This window comes from Electrona antarctica (genome assembly GCF_951216825.1).
Source record: "Electrona antarctica genome assembly, chromosome: 5".
Taxonomy (NCBI): domain Eukaryota; kingdom Metazoa; phylum Chordata; class Actinopteri; order Myctophiformes; family Myctophidae; genus Electrona; species Electrona antarctica.
Window position 1 is genome coordinate 37,519,686 of NC_136810.1, and position 23,194 is coordinate 37,542,879.

Here is a 23,194-nt window from a genome sequence, read left to right on the forward strand (position 1 = left end):
TATGAAATATCGGACAGATCCGTCTTGAACACATGACTATAGAGATAGTGTGTAACGATTTGCGGGATTTTTAGACAGAATCATGGAGGAGTAATATAAAAAAAAATAGTTTTTCAAGTCGGCCTCCTGGTGTGGTGTGTGTGCAAAATTTGGCATCAACCGGGTTAACAGTGGGAGATTAGCGCACGGACGGACGGACACATACACGGACGGAATGAAAAACATACTCTCTCCCCATGCCTTCGGCCTGGTGGAGACAATATATACATACACTCTTTTACAAGTAAAAATGTACTTGAGTAAAAGTACTCAAAATGTATAAAAATGTTAAGCCCACATTGTGAGCTTGTAGATCTGCTATTTTCAGAAACCATGCAACGTTTAAATAGGTCTGAAGTGGTATTTTGAAAAAGGTGGACCCTGTTGTATAAGTCTTAATGCTTAAGGTTCGTCCACAAAGAGGACTTGTGCTTTCTATAGGCTACCCCTTCTATCAATCAATCAATCAATCAATCAAACAGCTGGCTGTCAATCAAACGAATCTATGAAGCCATCAAAGCTGCAGCATTACTTGGAGTGGGAATCAACCCTAAAGTCATCTCTCAACGGTCACAGACAAGCAGCTAAATAAGGTGAGCTATACCGGTATAAATATAAAGCCTCTTATCAAGTTGCATGGAGGTTTCTCTCAATAATATCCTAATAATAGCCATATGCATCACATTATAGTTATAGGCAGATATAATAGCCGGGGGGGGGGGGGTCCATCTTCTCCCTCTGCTAAGGGGCCCTTGGCCTGAAAAACTTTGAAGACCCCTATCAATAAAGTATATAACCCACTGTGTGGGGGGCTGGCTGGGGGCCATTATGCCATACTATACTGTAGCTGTGTTAAAGTAAACGTCGCCTATTGCACTGCAGAAGAACCATGAATGAACCCAACCTACCATTGTCGTGGCTCCTACTACTTGGATCTCCTTGCACACACAGCGGAACATTCCACAGGACGCACAAATGTATCTCCACCAGGAGCACGAGAGCTTTGAGTTTGACATGAGTCTCCATTCTCCACAAAGTGTAGAACAACGCTCTACTACGAAATGTTTTCAGTATTATTATCAGTATAATTTCAGACTGCACAAAACAGTAGGTGAGCACTGCCACTGAGCAATAATTTCCAAATGATCATCATCCGCATTGTTTGTTTAGCGCGTTCCTGTTGAGTCCGGTTCAATTACTTAACATGGCTAAGTTCAGGATGTTCCTCCTTTGGTTTTCCTCTTGTCTAAGAGGCTAAGAGCACGGCGGGGAAACACGAAACATCTGGATGGACGCAGTGTAGGGTCACAAAGCTCTGCAGTTCCCCCCCGGGGCACTTTCACTTCACTTCTTGGTCACAAAGGCACGGAGGATGGCCCCTTCGTATCTATAGTCAAATAAGACATTGTGACTGATGATGGAAGGAACAAAAAGGAAATAAAGCCAACAATAAAAACAGCAGCAACAACAAAAACTTCAGGTGTCAGAATTGAGTCGCAGGTAAGTTATAACTCCGTGAAAACTGCTGCGCGCAGTAGAGTAGCCTATCTGGTCAATGTCCCACATTTATGTCCATTTCAGTTGGAGACTCCTGAGATGATAGTTTCCTTTCTCTTCTTCCCTTGTTTTCTTCTTTCATGAAAAAAAAGAATCTCTCTCTCTCTCTCTCTCTCTCTCTCTACCCGCAGTGTTGAGTGGGGTTGATTCCTGAAGACCCTCTTTTGGTAATCATCTAAAACCCGGTCTGGAGTCTGGAGGGGAGCCATGCCACAACCCCACATGGAACCAGATGAGTGTGTGTGTGTGTGTGTGTGTGAGTGTGTGTGTGTGTGTGTGTGTGTGTGTGTGTGTGTGTGTGTGTGTGTGTGTGTGTGTGTGTGTGTGTGTGTGTGTGTGTGTGTGTGTGTACATGTGTGTGTGTGTGTGTGTGTGTGTGTGTGTGTGTGTGTGTGTGTGCGCGCGCGTGCGTGCGTGCGTGTGTGTGTGTGTGTGTGCGTGCGCGTGTGCATGCGTCTGTGTGTGCGTGCGAGGGATGGGGTAAACAGGGGTAGTCATGTTTCACTGCTTTGGAAACAGCCCCAAAGCATCCCCCCAAACACACACACGCACGCACACGCACGCACGCACGCACAGTGACACACACACACACACACACACACACACACACACTCACACACACACACACACTGCAGTGCAGTCTCCCCCTCCACTCCACACAACGCTTCACTTTTTCCTCATGTTGCTGTCCTCTCATCTCTGATCTGCTTATTATGTTAGAAAGCAAACCTCAGCCTCTGAGGGCGCCCACTTACACCACATAAACACACACAGGTCACGCATGCATGCATGCACGCACGTACAGTACACACACACACACACACACACACACACACACACACACACACACACACACACACACACACACACACACACACACACACACACACTCTATTGGCTGCCCTGACATGGCTCTCCTACACCGATGACAATTAAGAATAATTAGACACGTTTTTAATTAAAGTCCCTCAACCGCACCTCAATGAGAGGGTACTAGCATACACATACACATTTGTGTGGGAAGGGAAAGAGAGGGATAGAGAGAGAGAGAAAGAGAGAGAGAGAGAGAGAGGTAGAGAGAGAGAGAGAGAGAGAGAGAGAGAGAGAGCATGAGTTACTGTCAACAATGTGAGTATTTCTGGGGCGATAATGATAATGGCACATCCAGGTGTTTCACTATTACTAAACAGATCTAGCAGACACACAGGAGTCTCTCATCGTTCTGTGATACCTCTATGACAGTGGTTCTCAAGGTGCATGGGGTCCGGGGACCCCCAGGGGTCCTTGAGGGAGTTCCAGGGGTCCCCACTCCCCAGCCAAATGATAGATAGTTATAGGAACCAAATAGACCCTTATGGGTGTGCCAAACTGGGGGTCCTTGAAATTAATTGGTTGAAGACCGATCACTGCTAGAGCCGTAAAAAAAAATATTCTATTATGGGGGTCTGGCATGTATTTTCAAATGGGGGGTCCACAGGCTGATAAGTGTCAATTTGGGGGTCCTTGACATGAAATAGTTTGAGAACCACTGCTCTATGGGAGGCTGTGTAGATCCTGGCCTCTTGTTTTCTGCACACAGACGTAGACAACGAGAGGTCACAGAGTTAACAATCAGTGCAGTGGAGGGGATGCTCCATTGTGCTGTTGTAGTGATTATATCTATTGAACCAGACATGACTGGTTCTGCTTTAACAGGATAGAAAGGAATGAGATGGTGAGATATTAAACACATCTATAAAAGAGCACCTGATTTTTGTAGCTCAGGCCTTCCTAACCCCCCAGCACCCCCCCCCCCCCCCCCCATCCACCCATACCAACCTATCCTTATCCATGAGTCATGCCTGCTACACTGTAATAATCATGCAATTGTTGCCACAAAACTGTTTCCTATACCTGGCCTGTCCTTCTGACATCCATGCACCTACAGATTAATGTGACTCATTGGATATTTCTTGTTATTTCCAGAATTACAGACAAAAGGCTGTTTAACTTTTATTGGCTTTTGGTACATGCACTGCACACAGTGAATCTTAGTGAGTAGGCTATAGGCCTACATGCTCCTTTTAAACATGCCCTTTCAACCAAATCATTGTGGGCTAGCTTAGATGAGCACACAAAATGTTGTCCTCACTATTTCTTAGTTATTATTCCCCCTGTTTTCTAGCACCTACCAAGTGCTAGTTCAGCTTCAGACAATAACAAAAACCACCATATTGGCTCAGCATCTCATCTCCCAGGGTGTCACCGCTGATTGAACTAGTGATACTCCACCACTAGTTTTCTCACACCCCTCAGGGACTCAGCAGCAGGAATCAGAAGAATGTAGAAATGTTTGGACATTGGAGGACCTGTTTTGATGTAACACCAAACAGCAAGAAACATGAGAGCTATGTGTGGAATGAACCTCAATTTTGTAAACCAAAGGGATCCTCTCATTCCTCTGTGCATTTATATAACTTTTATGGTTTACTTTCTTCTTGTGGATCTCTCAGTTATATTAAGCAGACACTCATAGGTTTTCAGATTGTTTATTTTTTTTAATACATTTTATCATATAAATGTAAATAAAATAAAAGTGATATTCTCTACAACAGAAAAACTGAAAATAAATGTGTAGCTCAATCTGGTGTCAAACAATCCTATATTGACATCTGGTGGCCGTATCCTGCCACAGCAGGATATGTACACAAAGTTGCTGTGCCAATCTGTGACACTGACATTTGACATTCAGCACTTTGTTTTATCCTGTTTCCATCCTTTGTTCCACCTCGAAGGTTGTAGAGAGTTTAATATTTGATTGGATTGATAGTAAACTGGCTAATCTGCCCCTGGATCTGGCCCAGACATGGGATAAAATACAATCTATCACTCTGCCACCAAAACGTGAAATGCCCTACCAACAGCCATTAAAAGTCTTGCCACTTTCAGTCCAGCCACTTTTAAAACCGACCTAAAAATATGGCTGTCATCAAATTATACGGTCCCCCATTGTCTTTCTTGCCCCCAGAGAGTCAAACAACACACTTCCTCAATACGCGACATTCTGCATTAAAGTAGTTTTGAAGCCAATACTAATGTCAATGTCTAATAGCCAATGTCTACCGAGCTATCTTCGTTCCTACTCTCACCTACGGTCATGAAGTGTGGGTCATGACTCATGACCGAAAGAATAAGGTCACGAATATATTAAAGCAGCCGAAATGCGTTTTCTTCAACGGGTGGCTGGCATCTCCCTTAGAGATAGGGTGAGAGGTTCGGTCACGCGAGAGAGACTTGGAGTAGAGTCGCTTGGAAAGGAGCCAGCTTCGGGCATCTGGTTAGGATGCCTCTCGGGCATCTCCCTGGGGTTAGGGACGTGCCTCCCTCGAGGCACGTCCCACTGGGAGGAGACCCCGGGGGAGACCAAGGCGCAGTTGGAGAGGGAAGTCTGCCTCCACGACCCGACTACGGATAAGCGGGGTGAAGATGGATGCATGGATGAAGCCAATACTTTTGTACTTTTACTTAAGCACTGTAATGTAATGTATTGTATATATTGTATATCTTGATGAATTGAGTGGAAAGGACTACAATGGAAACAAGCCCGCTTTTTGTGTTATATCCCTTTATCATAGCTTTTGTAAACTGTAAGGCTGTACTGTTTCCTAAACTTGTTAGTCAATCAATCAATCAATCAATCAATCAATCAATCAATCAATCCTGTTTTCTCAGGGACACAGGTGGGTGTTTTATCTGATCTGTTCATTGGGGCAGTAAACCATGTCTGGTTTCTCAACAACAATTTGACCTCTGCTCTCCCGACACCATGGGACTTGGTCACAGGTCTGCACCAACCAAACATCTCGTTTAAGGTCAGGTCAGACATGCTTTTTTCACCTTATCCGTGAAGATGTGCAGACTCACTCCTCCTGCACTCTAGCTGTGCGTGAGTGGGTGAGTTAGTTAGAGGATGTGGGTTAATCTACAGAAGCTGGTCAGCGGATGTTTGATAACTGATCCCTTGGCAGGTCCTAATACAGTGGTTATTATAATACACACGTGTGATACAAGCTATCAAAAGTTTATTTACTTATTATCAAAGCTCAAAATAGTACCACTTATAAGTGGTACTATTTTATACCACTTATAAGTGGTACTATTTTGCTCCTGAAATGAGCTGCTATTATAACAGCAGCTCATTTCAGGAACACCAGAAAGAGTCAGAGTCGAGAAATGAGAATGGCTGAGGAATGGTTCCTGCCAGTCAAGTGTCTCAACCCAGGCTGCTCTGTTGGTGTAACTTCTGACCTCCCTCCCTGCTATCAACTCTGTTCCTCCTTCATAAATAATCCTGTTGCCACTCTTGACACTCTGTTCTCATGCAGCAGGTAAACCCCACCCTCAGGCTTTAGCTTCTGAGCTGACAATTATCCCCTGACCCGAACTAAGCTGATGGCTGCTTTTTTAAATGTGCAAACGTGTGGTATGGGGGGGTCAGTGACTCAGTGTGCTTTCATCCCTGTCTGACTGAGTGTGTTGTTATTATTAGTGCAGTCCATGATTGTTTAGTATTTCATTTCTTTGTGTTTCATGTATTTGTATCCGGTACTAATTGAGTTATAGTTAGGGCTGTGTGTGTGTGTGTGGTATTTTTAGCTTGAATGCTGGTTCTACTTCCTATCTGGGTAGGTACATCGTCTGGTTCCACTACCTATCTGGGTAGGTACATTGGGAATCATGGACATTCTGCTGAGGATTTGACACCAACAGGTCAGTCAGCAGCTGAGCCTACACCGTGTGTTGCAACATAGAACATACACATAGTATGTTCTGTGTTGCCCCTGGGTGGGTACCTGTGCGTTTGTGTGCGTGCGTGTGTGTGTGTGTGTGTGTGTGTGTGTGTGTGTGTGTGTGTGTGTGTGTGTGTGTGTGTGTGTGTGTGTGTGTGTGTGTGTATAGTTTTGTAGTTTCTGTTTGCTCTGAAGTGAACGTGATTCATCTCTTTTGATGTGGTATACTGTAGTGTAGTTGTTGAAAGTGCCACCCTCCTTCACTACCCAAATCATGATTGCTGCTGCCCTACCCATTGTCAAGCTCTTTTTTATCTCCAAAATAACAGATCCACAAGCTCACAACACATCACACTGTAGATTGGCGTTTTCTTATGTCATGTGTTGTGGGAGGTGAGGTGGTGATGGAGTATGGGGTGTGTTTGTGGTTGAAAGGGCATGTTTAAAAGGAGCATGTAGGCCTATAGTCTACTCACTAAGGGTGGACGTGTACAAACGTTTTAGTATCAAAATATTATTTGAGTACCAAGTACAACATTTTCTAATTTTCAGAAAATAGCAGATCTACAAGCTCATAACAAGTCACATTGTAGATCGGCTGTAGTTACTGTAGGTTTTGAAAATTGCAATGTAACAAGTAACTAAAGCTGTCAAGTGCTGTAGTGGAGTAGAAGTAACAAAAATGGAAAGTAAATTAAAAGTACATTGTACAGTGCATTGTAAGTACTTCTTTACTTGAGTAAATGTACTTAGTTACTTTATATATACATATTTATATATTGTATACATCACACAGCTTAGATTTTTGGATTAAATCGGAGAGCAGACCTGCATGTGCGAATTTGGTGATGTAAAAAGTATATGCGTAGTGTAAAAAGTGTGTCCACAGTAACTTTAGGAAAACATGGGTCATTCCTCCTGTGTCCTTTAATTCTCTCTCCCTTCTAGCAAACACCATTAGTGTGTATTGGAAAAGCTGAACAAACTGTGAGGTCAGGTGGTCTGTTCAAAGTATAAAAGTGATCAAAAAGTTAAACACAGCAATGGAAGTCATAATATACCTCAACCTTTTAAAGTTTAAATGGAGTCTGTAAGTTAAAAGCATGCTGAAGCAACATGATTGCAAACAAGTGAAAGAAAAATGGGGTTTCAGTTGAAATAACATTGACTTTCCCATAGACCTTTTGGGGTGTTAAGTAAAATATAAAAAAAAACATTTCAAAGAGAAAAGTAGGAACGTATGTGTCCACAGTAAGCTGGAGAGAGAGAGAGAGAGAGAGAGAGAGAGAGAGAGAGAGAGAGAGAGGGGTGAAGGACTGTGTGAAGTATGATAGCACTGGTCTACTGGACCGTAGCTCAGAAGAGTGAAAGCCTGGGAGAAACCCACTTACAAGGGATTTAGAGGAATTATAGAGGAGTGCAGTGTGCGTGCATGCGTGAATGTCAGAGACAGAAAAGTGAGTGAGAGAGAAAGTATGTTGTTTGTGAACATATAGGAGGCTTAAGATTGCTCTAGTTAAAGTTATGTCATTGTGAATCACAGGTAGAAGTGAAATACCTGTTTAGCTGACAACCTCCTTTCTTCTCTGTTTCAGCACGGCCCAGAGGAGTAGAGTGGATCAGTGTACAGGGGTTGTAGTACCCTACAGAGGGGCCCGGACCCGATGGGCCTAGAGATGGCTGTCTCCGTACATACATCATCATGGAGGTTGTCTTTAGGCATGGTACTCTCCTCGCTTGTCCTCAGTCCAAGTCTGCACACAGTCACAGGTAGGCCAATTTTACATCACATTCTTTCTAATACAGTCGCTTGCATGGTTTGGAGTTCAGCACTAAGCCACAATGAATCATTATCACACCTCAATCGCTATGTATACAGTATATTTAAAAAAAAATCACACCCGTGTGAACTGAGTGGTGTAAGGTCTTATAATGACTGAACAGCTGTGGTCTGACGTAATGTCTGACGTAATTAAATCACACCCGTGTGAACTGGCCACTGGGTGACCATAGCAACCGTGCTCATTTTTTGAGCACAGACAGACAGACAGACAGACAGACAGACACGTAAACTAACAAAGCCAGTTGTAGGAGTGGTTTACACCACTCAAAAATCACACATGTGTTAAGTGAGGGGTGCTCTTATCATCATACATCATCACATTTTGGCCAATCCCAATAATGGCGTCCTCACTTTTCTGTCCTCACTGAGGGGCGCTAGCCCCTCCTATACAGCTTTTGTCCCCTTGCGTCTCATATTTGCCATTGACAATCAAAGGAAAAATTAGGTCATGCGTCAAATATGACGTAAATGTTCGGCAACACAAACATTAAATGCCATTAACAATGAAGGGAAACTTTACGTCATATGTAGACGAGCAAATCGGCTAACCAATCACATAAATTCAGTTGTTCATGAGATGATGTATGATGATGTATAATGATAAGAGCGCCCCTCACTTCCCACGGGTGTGATTTTTATCCTCAAGTCCAATCCGGCTAATCACTTGTGGCGCCCTCAATTTTCTGTTCTCACTGTTTATCCTCAACACGTACATTGCTCAGCCAATCAAATCATCACTATGGGGTACACACAAAGCTGGGCCTAGGAGGGGCTAGCGCCCCTCAAAAAAGGGTTATGGAAACATCTCCAGAACCCAAGCCACTAAAACATGCCGCATAAGGTCCATAACCAAATGGGAATATTTTGTAGTTGGAGGTATTCTCCCTACTCTGATTGACAAGTTCAATAAAGTTATTTGAAGCAGATGATGCATTGGGCACTGGCGCTGCTATCTCTATAGAGGGTACTCACTTGTGTAAAGTGAGTGGCAAATCGAGTGGCAAAGTGAGTTTAACATTGTTTAACCTCATTTAATGCAATCAGATAGGACTTTTCTGTTTGGTTGTATGTTTTTTTCCACTCAGTAGGCATTCCTGCATAACTTCCGGGTATGATAATGATGTCACTAGTGCATACCTATTGTAGCTGGCCATTGTTGCGATTACCTCTCTCCATCAGGAGAGGGAGACATTTCATGGCAATCTGCCAATTAGATGTGTATACATTTTTGGCCTAAAGGTTGCTCTAGACAAGAGTAGAAGAAAGGCCCAATGGGTCATCAGTAGGTTGGTTCATCCTCCAGGAAGCATGCATGTGCTAGCTCGGTGAGTTTCATGGTAATCTGCCCATTACATTTTGAGAGATAAAGGTCAGTGGGTCACAGAAATAACCTTTTTGAGATAAGTTGATTTGTACCAAAGTGGTGAACGGATCAACAGACTGACTGACTCCTTTTAGCAGGGCTAAAAATGTGAGGGGGCAAAAAAGCATGTCTCCCGTGTCACTGTATTTTGCTCTCATAACTGTCTGCTTGTGCACGTGTGTGAGTGCAGGAATGTCCGGTTGGGGAGGGTGTTTGGATGGCCAGGATGTGTTCGCAAACATCAAAGAGAACAGCCTTAAAGGAGAACTCATCGCTGAGCTCATCGATGACACTGTGTGGAATGGGGTTTTCTGGAATCTCACTGGAAAGGATGCTGATTGGTTCTTCCTTGATGGAAGAAGCCTCAGACTCAACACGTCATCAGAGAGGATCTTGGATCGAGAGGTATAAACAGAGGGCTGGGGCTATATGGCAATATACCTATTACCTAACCTGGTCAAGGCCCATTTTTGAGGGCTCTATGTCCAGCTTTGAGGGTTTCTGTAAACACAAACATTGTCCTAACACAAACATTGAATGTCATTGACAATGAATGGCCAGTTTTGAGTGTTTGTCCTAACACGAACATTAAATGCCATTGACAATGAATGGCCAGTTTTGAGTGTTTGTCCTAACACGAACATTGAATGCCATTGACAATGAATGGCCAGTTTTTAGTGTTTGTGTAAACACAAACATTGCATAAACACAAACATTGAAGACGAACGTGAGGACGCAAATTCTCATTGGCCAGAATGAGATGATAAATGATGATGTATGATAAGAGCACCCCTCACTTCACACGGATGTGATTTTTGAGGGGCGCTAGCCCCTCCTATATACGGCTTTTGTCCCCACACGTTTCAATATTTGCCATTGACAATGAAAGGAGAAATTAGGTCAAATGTCCGCCAAATATGACGTAATTTGTGGCAACACAAACATTAAATGCCATTGACAATGAAGGCATAATGTCATATGTAGACGAGCAAATCGGCTAACCAATCACATAAATGTGGTTGTTCATGAGATGATGTACGATGATGCATAATGATAAGAGCGCCCCTCACTTCACACGGGTGTGATTTCTTATTTGGCATTTGAGCCACAGGCAACCATTTGATGAGATTTCTCAGACCCAAGACAACTTCATTGGGAATTCCTTATATGGTTATGGCTGAGTCCTAGTGACATGCTCCCATTAGCCAATTTTACTATAGGACGTAATTGTGGTAATAGGACAGTAAAATAGAGACAATACACATCGAGGACATAATAGTGGGGATGAACCCAGGCATTGTATGTTGATTGCAGTAACTGGTACTATTAATACGTTGTAAAATAGAAAAGGTCTATGTACAGTATGTACCATATAATGATATTAGACCAAAACCACTGGTTGAAAAAGAAAAGAGTTATCATCATACAGCATCACGTTCCGTGCTCAGCCAATCAAATCATCACATTCCGTGGTGCAAAGATGTGCATAGGAGGGGTTAGCGCCCCTCAGCAGTAGTAATGCATACAGCACTCTGAACGTTCCCTTTAGCGCAGAGTGAACACAGCCTCTCTCTAGCTGGCATCCGGTCGGTCCCATCCAGCTGTGTCATCTCAGGACAGCTGCTTAAAGGGTCAGCCAGATTAGTAACCTCTCTTTTCCCTCTTTCTGTCTCCCTCATTCTCTCTCTCTCTCTCTCTCTGTCTATCTGTCTGCCCATCTCTCTCTCTCTCTCTCTCTCTCTCTCTCTCTCTATCTCTCTCTCTCTGTCTGTCTCCCCATCTCTCTCTCTCTCTCTCTCTCTGTCTCTCTCTCTCTCTCTCTCTCTCAGACGGACGGTCCTGTCCTAATGGCAGATCTGTCATGCTATGAGGAGGACATACTTCAGGTATGGACGGGGTCCATCCTATAGGGATGTTAAGCGATTAATCAATGATCGTTAAGAAATTCTTCAATTGAAAAGATTTGTATCCATTTGAAAGCTTGAAATGAAACATTCTGCACAATGACTACTTTTACTTTTGGTACTTTAAAGGGATAGTTCAGATTTTTTTTAACTTAAGTTGTATGAAATACTTGCCATTAATATAGTGGTTGCAACTGTATTACTATTAATTGATTGCCCGTGTCCTGTGGTGGGAGTTCTGCTCTGGTTTTGGTGAAATATCAAGTAGTTCCAGTCATTTTGTGGGGGGCACAGGGGGCCACGCAGTAAAAGTAAATTAATCCACAAAACTAACGTCATTTGTATTGTTGACCTATTTCTAAAATATTAGTGCAACTTCCGTTCTTTTTTTTACCCCTCTATCACACAGAACTATGTTTTTTGTGTCCATATCACTACGCCCAAAAAATTGTTCCATGTGATAGAGGGGTCAAAGTTGAACGAAAGTCGCGCTAATATTTTAGAAATAGGTCAACAATACAAATTACGTTCGTTTTGTGGATTCATTTACTTTTACTGCGTGGCCCCAGTGCCCCCCACAAAATGACCGGAACTACTTAATATTGACCAAAACCAGAGCAGAACTCCCACCACAGGACTCGGGCAATCAATTAATACAGTTGCAACCACTATATTAATGGCAAGTATTTCATACAACTTAAGTTCAAAGAATCTGAACTATCCCTTTAAGTACATTTTGATACTTTTGTACTTTTATACTTTATTCCTATATTGCAGTATTTAAACTTTTACTTAAGTAAAACATGTGAGTACTTTTTCCACCACTGTTCTCTTTTTGTGTGTGTACAGAGTGTGCACAGGGTCATGTATTTGTGTGTGTGACTGTGTGTGTGTGTGTGTGTGTGTGTGTGTGTATATACAGAGTGTGTACAGGATCATGGTGGAGATTCTTGATGAAAATGACAATGTACCCGTGTTTCCAGAGGACACTGTCAAGTCTCTTATTATCAGTGAAGTAAGAACACACACACAGCCTCAAGTATTGGTACACTCTAGGGGTGTGCCAATATATCCATATTGCGATATATCGGGATACTTCCTCACGCGATAGAAAATCAATACACTGTTACAGATATCGTGATATATTGTTGATGAAATAAAATGGGCCCAACTTTACAATACATAAAACAAGTTGGTGGTGAATACCTGAAATCGGTCCAGGTTCATTGCATGCAGCATATGAATGTGCGTGCACAGTGCGCGCACGCACACACGTGCACGCACGCACACACGTGCACGCACGCACGCACGTAATTAATTGTATCTGTGTTGGACGTTTGTTTTGGTTTCAGTGGTTGAGCTGCTAACAAACGTCCTCCTGCTTAACGACCACAAATACAGTGTCTGTGACTCTGTGTAGCTTTGCATCTTTGTATCTTTTGCATCTGCCCGTGTGTGGGCAGCATAACATTGTGGAGTAGAAACGTCCATATCGCCTGTCCGTATTTTGGAAGGTCGTGATGGCGTTGAAATGCCCGATTTGTAAAATAGCAGATCTACAAGCTGCGACACGTTGTGATCTTGTAGATCGGCTATTTTCAACATAAAATGATTGTCTTTAAGTTCTACTGGATCTCTTCTCCGCTAGTCCCTCCCTATTTTTTATTTGTTGACGAAATTGTCAATATATTTAGTCTAAGTTTTAGTCATCAGTTTTTAGTTTGTTTTCATTTGGTTTTCGTCAGTGAAAAAGGTAGTCGGCAAACACAAGTGACAAAATCAACACTGATCCGATAGTAGTCGATGTATATCCCTGCCTAGATGTCTGATAGTCTGTCTGCTTGTTTATCTCACCAGCTAACTCCTGTGGATACTGTAGTATTTACTCTCAAGGCCATGGATGCAGATGATGACAGTATCATATACTCCATTGACCAGACATCAGTAAGTTCTATATTTACAGTCATTTACATTTACTTGACCTCAAAAGATTTAAGATCAGTGCGTCACTGTACAGTATATCTCTCTCTTGTGTGTGTGTGTGTGTGTGTGTGTGTGCGTGCGTGCGTGCGTGCGTGCGTGCGTGCGTGCGTGCGTGCGTTGCAGCCTGATGCCCAGTACTTCAAGGTGGAGCTTCCTAACAGTGGAGAGGTGATGCTGTCTAAACCTCTGGACTTTGAGACTCAGACCCAGCTTGTCATCATCATTCATGCTTCGGTGAGCCTTATATATTTTTTTCTTGGTCACATATACTGTACTGTCACATCCAGAGTGCAACTCCCCTCTCTACAGTCTATTTATGAACAGTCTACATTAAAACAAGCTAAAAAAATCGTCAGTGATGTTACCCATGTTTTAAATGCCGAGTTTGTACTTCTGCCCTCTGGGAGAAGATACAAAGAACCAAAGTGGAAGTACATCAGATTTAAAAAGTCGTTTGTACCAGCATCAACTAAGATGTTCGAGGCTCTGAAACAGCAGTAACTGTGTGAGGCTAGATTATCCACATCATGTGTGCAATTGTGTAATGTTGTGTCTTCCTCTGTAATGTATTTTTGTTTGTCATTGATGTTTTATGTGTGGCTGTAGCTGGGGTGAAAGCCCAAGACAAATTTCCCTCGTGGACAATAAAGTTTACCTTGACCTTGACCTTAATTTAACTCTGAGAGTGCAGGAAAAAGTGGTAACCAAATGGTTGGTTACATTTGTATTTGTACACTCAAAATTACAAATTGATAGATGAACAATTTACTTTGCACAATTTAACATAATTTGATGCTAGAATCCACTGTATACATTTTAATGAACAATATGTAATTTCAAATTTCACTATTGTCATATACTGTAGATAACATTCTGAAAAGTTATTGACATCCTATAGCTTGTAACCATGGTAAAGCAAGGCATTCCAGTGGCCGTCATACTGCACAACAATGGCCCCTTTGCCATCAAAAGAACGTTGGTTCTAGAACTGGTTCCGTTATAGATTCTTGGAACCTTTGGTGCTTTCACCAAGGAACCGGCGGCCATTTTTTGGTTCCAGTTCCGAATAGGGTTGTTTAATATCATTTTGGGGATCCCCCAAAATAATTTGGCGACCCCCCCGAGGGGTCGCGACCCACAGGTTGAGAACCCCTGCCCTGGGGTAGGTACCCTCACAAAAAATGCAGTAATCCTGGTCTCTAAACTACCTCCCCCTGACCAGCCGGGGCGCCTGATGGAGGGGAAAGGAACTGGTCGGAATAATGTGCTCCTTCCACGCGCTACGTCCGGCCGGGGAAACTCCACCCTGTCAGGTGAAAAGAAGCAGCGTGGACTCCTCATGCATAGAAGGAAGCATGAGGTCAGTCTGCTGCCCTCCCCAGGTTGGCAGAGGAAGTGTAGCGCCCAGGATTACATTAGATAATTGCCACTGTGTGAAAAAATGGGTTGCAAAATATAACTACTAACTATAACATAACTATAACTACTAATCCAGGAGATGAGCACTGCAGAGCACTTCAACACCAGCACCACCATCACCATTACAGTCCTGGATGGAGATGACCAGTACCCCCACTTTCTGCCCTGTACAGTACATTACCAGGAGCAGTCTAATAATCACATCTGCACCAACCCTGTGTACACAGCCAACGTTACAGAGGGCCAAGAGGTCAGTGTTTATAAATGTTCATAAAAAACGCAATGTTATGCGTTTATTCAGTATTTTCTGTATTCTGCGCAGTAGTACCCATTTATGACTGAGGTCGATTCTAAAAACGCCTTCTAAATACTGACCTGAAGTTTTCTGAAAAACGTATTTAAAAATGACCACAATGTTATGTACTGTACATACATACAGTAGCAACAAGAACCCGAAAAGGGGTTCCTGTCCTGAAGGGTGAAAAGTGGGTTCCCATCTTGAATGGGGTTAAGATGTGTGAGAAGTTTGTTTGAACTGTGTCTTCTGCTAAAGGACATCGTTCTGGACTTCTCTCCTGGTCCCATTCATGCTGTGGATGGAGACAGAGGCCTCAACACCCTACTCAGCTACACCATCCTCTCAGGTATACCTCACACAATGCATATTATGCAAATGCACACTGTGTACGGTACACGCATGTAACATATCGATGCTGCAGGGGCCGATGACGGACGATTCCTGATGGACAGACAGACGGGGGAGGTGAGATTGATCTGGGCGGTGAAGGACAGACTCACCATTCCAGCCTTCCATCTGCAGGTCATGGTGAGACTCGCACTGTCAACAGCATTGCTTATAGGTGTGACAAATGCAGTGGTGTGTGTTCTACCGTTATACCGCTATATATCGTTGATGTTTTGGAAAAAAGCATATACCGTCTGCTAACCATTTCATCCATTGACCACGCGTAAGCGTATAGACTATACTATACCGTACGTGCACATTCTGCGCAGGGATTGATTACCGTATGCCCTCTGAAAAAACCTAGAATAACACACCATTGGAAAAATGCCATCTAGATCAGTAGTTAGTTACTTACCAACCTTTTCTGGGTCACACACGCCATTTTGGAAAGAACTTGGACCCCTTCCCTACTTCCTTCACAGGTGTTACCACTGATCCTAATGAAGGCTCTGTTCCATTCTGGTCAAACAGAGTCAGGGTGCTGCTATTGTGCATGTTGGCTCACTGGAAACACTCTGCTACCCCAGAGGGTCTCAAAAGTGTCCTTGGGTGGGTTCCAAATGGCCCCGTACGGGTGTGTAACTGTGATAGTGTACAAATAGAACCAAATGGACCCTTAGTTATGGGGGTCCTTGAAATTTAAAAGTTTGAAAATAATACCACTGTACACTACATGGAACAGAGCCTAACTAGAAAAAGTGCCCTTCCGGGCACAGGTCTCCACCAGGAGGATAGGAGTGTGTGTGATGTTTGGCAAAATGTTTAGGAGTGATATAAACATGTTTGTTTGTTTTTTGCAACAATTTTCTTCATTTTGTTGAGGAAATGCAGAGCCAGATCACTCATAGCATCTCTGAGGATAGAATTCTGGATGAGCAGGACATGTGCAGCATTTTGTACAAAACGGGCCACTCCTGAAGACTTTGGAAGGCAATCTTAGCCAATCAGTGTAGAATCTGAGAAATCAAACAGACTCGTCTTGATCACATGACTACAGAGATCATGTATACCGATTTTTATGAGATTTGGATGAAATCTTTGCGACTAATATAAACAATGTGTTTTACAGAAATCGGCCTCATGGTGGCGCTATAACCGGCAGATGTGGAGGGATGCAGGGAAATTGTTTTTCCATGGCCTCTAGGGAGTGCGCATACAAAGTTGTACACAGATCGATGCAGTTATAGGTCAAAACAGGAATTGCCCTGTTATAGCGCCACCATATTTCTATTGGTTTGGAAAATAAATTGTGTCATGTCGTCCTCAGCCTAGTGGAAATGTGCGTGTATAATTTCACGGAAATGTGGCATTTTGTTCGAAAACGGACCAATCATGTGAGCTTTGGAAGCGAATCTTAGCCAATCAGGAAGGAAGATGGGAAATGGTGCAGATCCGTGTTGATCACATGACTATGGAGATAGTGTATACCGAATTGTGTGATGTATGGATAAAATGTGTACGAGTAATCTACAGAAATGTGTTTTGCCTAAATCGGCCTCATGGTGGCGCTATAACATGCCGTTGAGGAATATTTGGGGCAGAGGTTTGTCATCCAGAGAGTGTGTGTGCAAAGTTTGGCATGGATCGGGCCAACGGTGCCGGAGATTAGCTGGTAACAGACGTACGGAAGGAAGGACGGACGCACACACACACACACACACACACACGGACGGAGTGCAAAACATACTCTCTCCCCATAGTATCATCGGGAACACTTGGATCCTATTGGTCCACGTGAAGGAAGAAGGGAAACGGCCCGGAAGTAGGAAGAGTTATTTTGTGTGCATATAGCCCATTATTTGGGAACTGCCAATTATGATTCGCTGCTTCCTTCCTCATTCCCACAGCTCACACCCCATTCTCTCTCTCCCTTTTCTGATCTCTTCGCCAGGCATACCAGGATGATGACCCCAGGAAGTACACCGTCACCACTGTGATGATCCGCATGTTGGCAGCAAACCACTTCCTGCCAGAGTTTGAAGCGACTGAGTACCACGGCTTTGTAACGGAGGGCAAGAGTCTCGCCTGCCTGGTCAACACATATGGCAGCAGAGTGCTGATGTTACGTGCACACGACCCAGACTTTATGCATGTATGGACTCATATTACAGGCACAGACATGCATATGTATCATATCATATCTCTGCTGTTGGGAAGAAACCACTTAACTCCAATAGTGCAATACTGCCTCATCAAAGTTGGTACTGTGAATTATATATTGTCAATTACTTGCATGAGAGCGGGAGAGGTGGTGGAGTTAGTTGCTTTAGCAGACAGTTTGAGGGTCCAATGGAGTTAAGAGCTTTTGTCCGAAGAACTTTTTAATACTTTTCATTGTTTTGTTTTTTTTAAACCAATACACAGACGTAAAGGGTGTTCAATAGCACTGATTTATGAAACAAAATCAAAAACCTCAAAAATGAATTAAGTGGTTTCCTCTCGACAGCAACGATTATGCAAATGTATCATATCATATCATATCATTAGTGTATAGTACAGTGTACATTGGTGGAAAAAGTACTCGAGTACTCAGTACACAGTATAGTATTAGTATATTGATTTACTTTGCTCTTGCCCATAACTACTTTCTTTTTTTCTTTCTCCTACTTATTGGCAGGGATTCAATCCCATGATTGACTTCAGTTTCAGTCCAGCGTCCAACCACACAGCCATCTACCAGGTCACACCACAGGGACTTGTGATTGCCAAGGCCAATCAGCTTAGAGCTAACCAGAAACACCTTCTAGAGGTGAGTCTCACAGTAGTCTCACTAGCCAGACGATTGGATACATTGCTTCCCAAACTTTGAAGGTCGAGACCCAAAAGAGAGATTAGACAATGTTTTGGGCGTTTTTGCCTGTATATATTATATTTATATATACAGTATTATTATTATACAGTAGCTTGACAGGACACAGGGAGAGAGATGGGGGGGAGACACACAACAAAGTTCGTTGAGATCGGGACTGGACCCCGCGACACACTGTCATGCTGGATTACCAACCAAGGTGCCTGGACCGCTAAACCGGCCCAGGCCGAGAGATTAGACTTTTGCCCGGGACCCAAACTAGTGAAAATACCCGATTGTTTTTAATGGAACTTCACCAGATAAAGAAATATGAGACTTAACTGCACAAGCAAAAATGATGACGTTGATGATGATGATGATGATGATAATGATAATATGGTATCATACAGGTAAAGGCTGTAGACAAGGAGTCGGGGGATGCCACTTACGCTACGATAATGGTGGAAGTTTTGCCTGAAGGACAATTAAGTAAAGCATGCATTGCGAACACACAAACACACACACACACACACACACACACTTGCAAGCTTAGTTACAATCATATTACGATGAACTCTCTAAATATAAACGTTTGTGCGTGTGTGCGTGCGTTGCAGTCCCTTATAGCCCATATGGCGAGGAGCGTCTCAACGGCTGCACGGTGGGCAAGGCTCTGACTCTGTGTGTGTTCTTCATGAGCATACTGGGCTGTGTGCTGCGTGCCATGTCCTGGGGACTGAAGAAACACAAAGGACTCAAGGACCCCCTGGAGAGGGGCTCTGTGGCCCAAGGGAAACACCCCAACGTGGTGAGAGATGACTACACTCTTGTTTTAAAACCTATTAGACCAGATTCTACAAATGTCTTCTAAATCATGAGTTTTCTTAGAATCCTGATTCTATATCAGTGGTTCTCAAACTATTTCATTTCAAGGACCCCCAGAATTAACTGTATTTGGTCATGACCCCCATCTGAAAATATGTTGTTCCAGGGACCCCCCAGAAGCAAAGATAAACATTTGCTGGGAAAGAATATACAAGTATATTCAAAGATTTGTTTTCACAATTTTTCAAAAATAGCAGATCTACAAACTCATAGTGCCGCAGTATGAGCTTGTAGATCTGCTATTTTTCAACAGCTGAAGTTTAAAATAATGGTTAAAGTGGTTAAAAGCTAAGGTCTATTAAGGTTTCATTTGGGCTTTTTATGCCTTTATTATGGATAGGACAGTTACAGTAGGCCGACAGGAAATGGGGAGAGAGAGAGATGGGGAGCGACACGCAGCAAAGGCTATGTGTCGGGACTCGAACCTGCGACACGCTGTCAGGCTACAGCATAGACTAGGTGCCTGCCGGTCCTCTGTGTAACCTTTTATTAACAACTATATAGCATATTATGTCCCACAAAATTATAAAGTTTGTTTAAGCGATAACAATCATCATACATTTAGACTCAGGGGGCTCCCTGCGAATACTGGACAACTCACCCCGGTGCTTGCCCGTTTTTCCTCCCGGAATTTTCCCCAGTGAGGGGGATAACTTTGTAATATGCTATTGGCTGTTTGTATTCTTTTTGGAAAAATATAAAAAGATACTCCTGTGGAAAGGCTATATTTTACTTATATTGACCCTATAAACAATTTAGTATTATTTAGTATATGTAAGGTTTTTCCCTCTCAAATGGTACCTCGTCAGATAATCCCCACATAGCCTACAACAACTTCTGTGAACAGAGTTCACTGTAGTAGCTTTTCATAAATATATTTGTACTTAGGCTGTCTGCTGTCGTGAAAGTTTATAGTTAGAGAAATTCAAATTCCAGCTGTCCAGCCTCTCCCACCCCTCACTGGGGAAAATTCCGGGAGGAAAACGGAAAAGGGGTGAGTTGTCTTGTTACCCTCCCTGCTAGCTGCTTGACTGTATTACTATGTATAGGGGAGACAATGAGTTTCATCATGGCAAGGCAGAACTGCCAGTCAATGCGAAGACTGGCTAATCACAGCTCGTCCTCTCCAGAAATGCTTGCAGAGACTCTTGGGTAATGAAGTCAAAGGCATTGGCTGCCATGTTATTTGTGTCCAAAGTGGCCACTGATATGGTACCCCAAACTAACACAAGTTTAACACACAATCTCTCACTTGTGTTGCTAATATCTTTCTAAATTTCTGCTCCTACAGAGCCTACGGTGCTTCCAAATGGTGAGTTATTCATCTAGCACTTTTGTTTTATATTTAACTAAATGTATTAATTTATTTTAAAATAAAAATATGAAAAACGCAATTGAGAAAACAGTCCCCCCCTCACGCATTAGAAGGATAATATCAGTCACCAGAAGTAAGAACATGTGCTTTGTGTGTTCAGAAGCCACTACCTATCAAAATATGCTAAATAAGTATGTTTCCTCTTATTGGAAACCTTATATGTCCAAAACTGTTACTTTTCAGGAAATGGAAAAAGGAGTGATGTTATGCACCTGTTATCCTTTTCCTAAATACTTGTTTAATGCTTGGTGTCCCTCCCCAGCTGAACCAACATGGCGGCTTGCCCCAGATGGAAGAGGTCGACATTGAGGACCTTGGAACCTATAATCCTTCCTTCACGTTGCAGGAAAAACCTGCCACCTACCACTGCACAGACCTGCCTCCCTGCAGGGGCCCTACTCCACCCGGCATGACCACAGACCTGCCTCCCTGCAGGGGCCCTACTCCACCCGGCATGACCACAGACCTGCCTCCCTGCAGGGGCCCTACTCCACCCGGCATGACCGCTGCTGTGCCCAACACCAACTACAAAAACTACACAGAGGATTTTTGCAGCCCTGTTAAACCTGTTAGTATTAACAATCTTTCTCCGCCAATTAAATGCTCCGCTAACTTGCCCACAATCCACCCCACCGTTGTGGATGTGAGCTTCGTAGATATGGCTCGAAACGCCGCTCCGCCGAAAGAGAGACTTGGCTCGCAAAGCCCACTGCCTGACACAGAGCAGGATCCTGCAGAGGAGGCATCCGAAAGTCCTCCGCCCTCCGGCCCTTCCAGTCATGCCATGGCAGGCGAGGAGGCCTTGCACTCCCCGCCGTACCCAAATCAGACCAGCACTCCCCCACCGAGCCCGGAGCATGCACGTCCCCCAAAACAGGCCAGGCTGGACATGGACGCGTCTCACACCACCAGCACACCTCCGGAGCGCACGGCCGCCACCTTATCGTCAGAGGTGCTCGGTCAGGTAGAAGATCACCCCTCCTCAACCTCATCTGGGCATCCGGGTGGGGCAACAGCCCTTGTGGCCGTTCAGTCTTCAGAGAGTGCGAACGTGGCGAACTCGGGCAGCACCACCCAGGACAGACCACATGGGGCCGACGGGGAGGTAGATGACGCGATGGGCGATGAAGATGATGAATTGGAGCCTGACGAGGAAGAGCTGTTGAGGGTGCTCGAACGTTTACATCCCATGTTTATCACCATTAGGAAGTGATGTCACTGGGATGGTGCAGGCACTGAGTGATGCAGCGCAAAGGAAGTAAAGGAAGGTGTTGGAAGTGCACGTACACATGCAGTATACAACAGGTTATAATTAAAAAGATCAAGAAGAGTAGGCAAGCGCAAGCACACGCACACACGCATGGCGGAAAGTAACTAAGTACATTTACTTAATTGTGAATACTTTTACTTTGCTCAAGTATTTACATCTTTCAATACTTTGAATACTTTTTTTTTTTAAAGATTTTGAAATAATGAGTATATAACTTATAAGTATAATTTGATGCTACTACTTTCCTCCTTCAAGTAACATTTTAATGTAGGTATTTTACTTGTTGTAATAGAGTACTTCTACATTGCTGCCACTTTTCTTTAAGTAAGAAATCAGAGTACTACTCAAGTACTGTATATTACCTACATGAACAGAATAAAATGCTGTTTGGCCATTCATGGCACAAACTTGCATAGGCAGTAGCACAAATGAACGTGGTTGTACAGTACTGTTATAAACCCACAACCTGTAATTCATATTTTTAATCCTATTTACCAAGAATATATGATCTATACTTTTCAAGAAAATAACATTAAGATAACTGAAAAGCTTAGCTCAATTGTTGTAAATGTAATGTATATACAAATAAAAACAAATGTGTTTTTCAATGGTTAAGGATGACATTTCCTTGCAGACTACATTCATTCTCATTCGCCACACTGCAACGAAGGACTTTAGTGTTATGACTGACTACTCGATCTGGAGCTAACCCTTACCATAGTGTTTTGTTTAGGATGTGTGAGTAAAAGCCATCATCTGATGACATTTTACAACCTGTAAACACAATCTCAAACCTTTTCTCTGGCAACTTTTGAGTTTGATAGGTGACTAGGCAGATTGTCTTTAATTGACTGTTCACAAAAGCTGTAAATGCAACAAGCAAGCCCAAAGGAAGTTGACTTCAAAAGGTTCAGCTTCCCTACAGTTGCTTGAGTAAAGTCCATTTTATCCCCACTCACAATGTACCAGTGGACAGGGTGCTGTAAACGCAAGAACACAATGTACCAGTGGACAGGGTGCTGTAAACGCAAGAACAACAATGTACCAGTGGACAGGGTGCTGTAAACGCAAGAACAACAATGTACCAGTGGACAGGGTGCTGTAAACGCAAGAACAACAATGTACCAGTGGACAGGGTGCTGTAAACGCAAGAACAACAATGTACCAGTGGACAGGGTGCTGTAAACGCAAGAACAACAATGTACCAGTGGACAGGGTGCTGTAAACGCAAGAACACAATGTACCAGTGGACAG

The 23,194-nt window shown here is 43.3% G+C and overlaps 1 protein-coding gene across 1 annotated transcript; it reads left to right on the forward strand.

The window, feature by feature from the left end:
• Positions 1–8,086: 8,086 nt before the first annotated feature.
• On the forward strand, positions 8,087–21,883 carry LOC306923964 (protocadherin-like wing polarity protein stan; the record flags this gene model as incomplete). The annotated part of the gene is made up of 15 exons (XM_079502309.1): positions 8,087–8,135; positions 9,762–9,976; positions 11,401–11,457; positions 12,398–12,490; positions 13,333–13,419; positions 13,582–13,692; positions 14,954–15,127; positions 15,431–15,521; positions 15,597–15,703; positions 17,514–17,714; positions 18,240–18,371; positions 18,821–18,899; positions 19,028–19,218; positions 20,587–20,607; positions 20,933–21,883. The coding sequence occupies 15 exons, from the start codon at positions 8,087–8,089 to the stop codon at positions 21,881–21,883; spliced, it is 2,559 nt and encodes an 852-aa protein (XP_079358435.1).
• Positions 21,884–23,194: the final 1,311 nt, after the last annotated feature.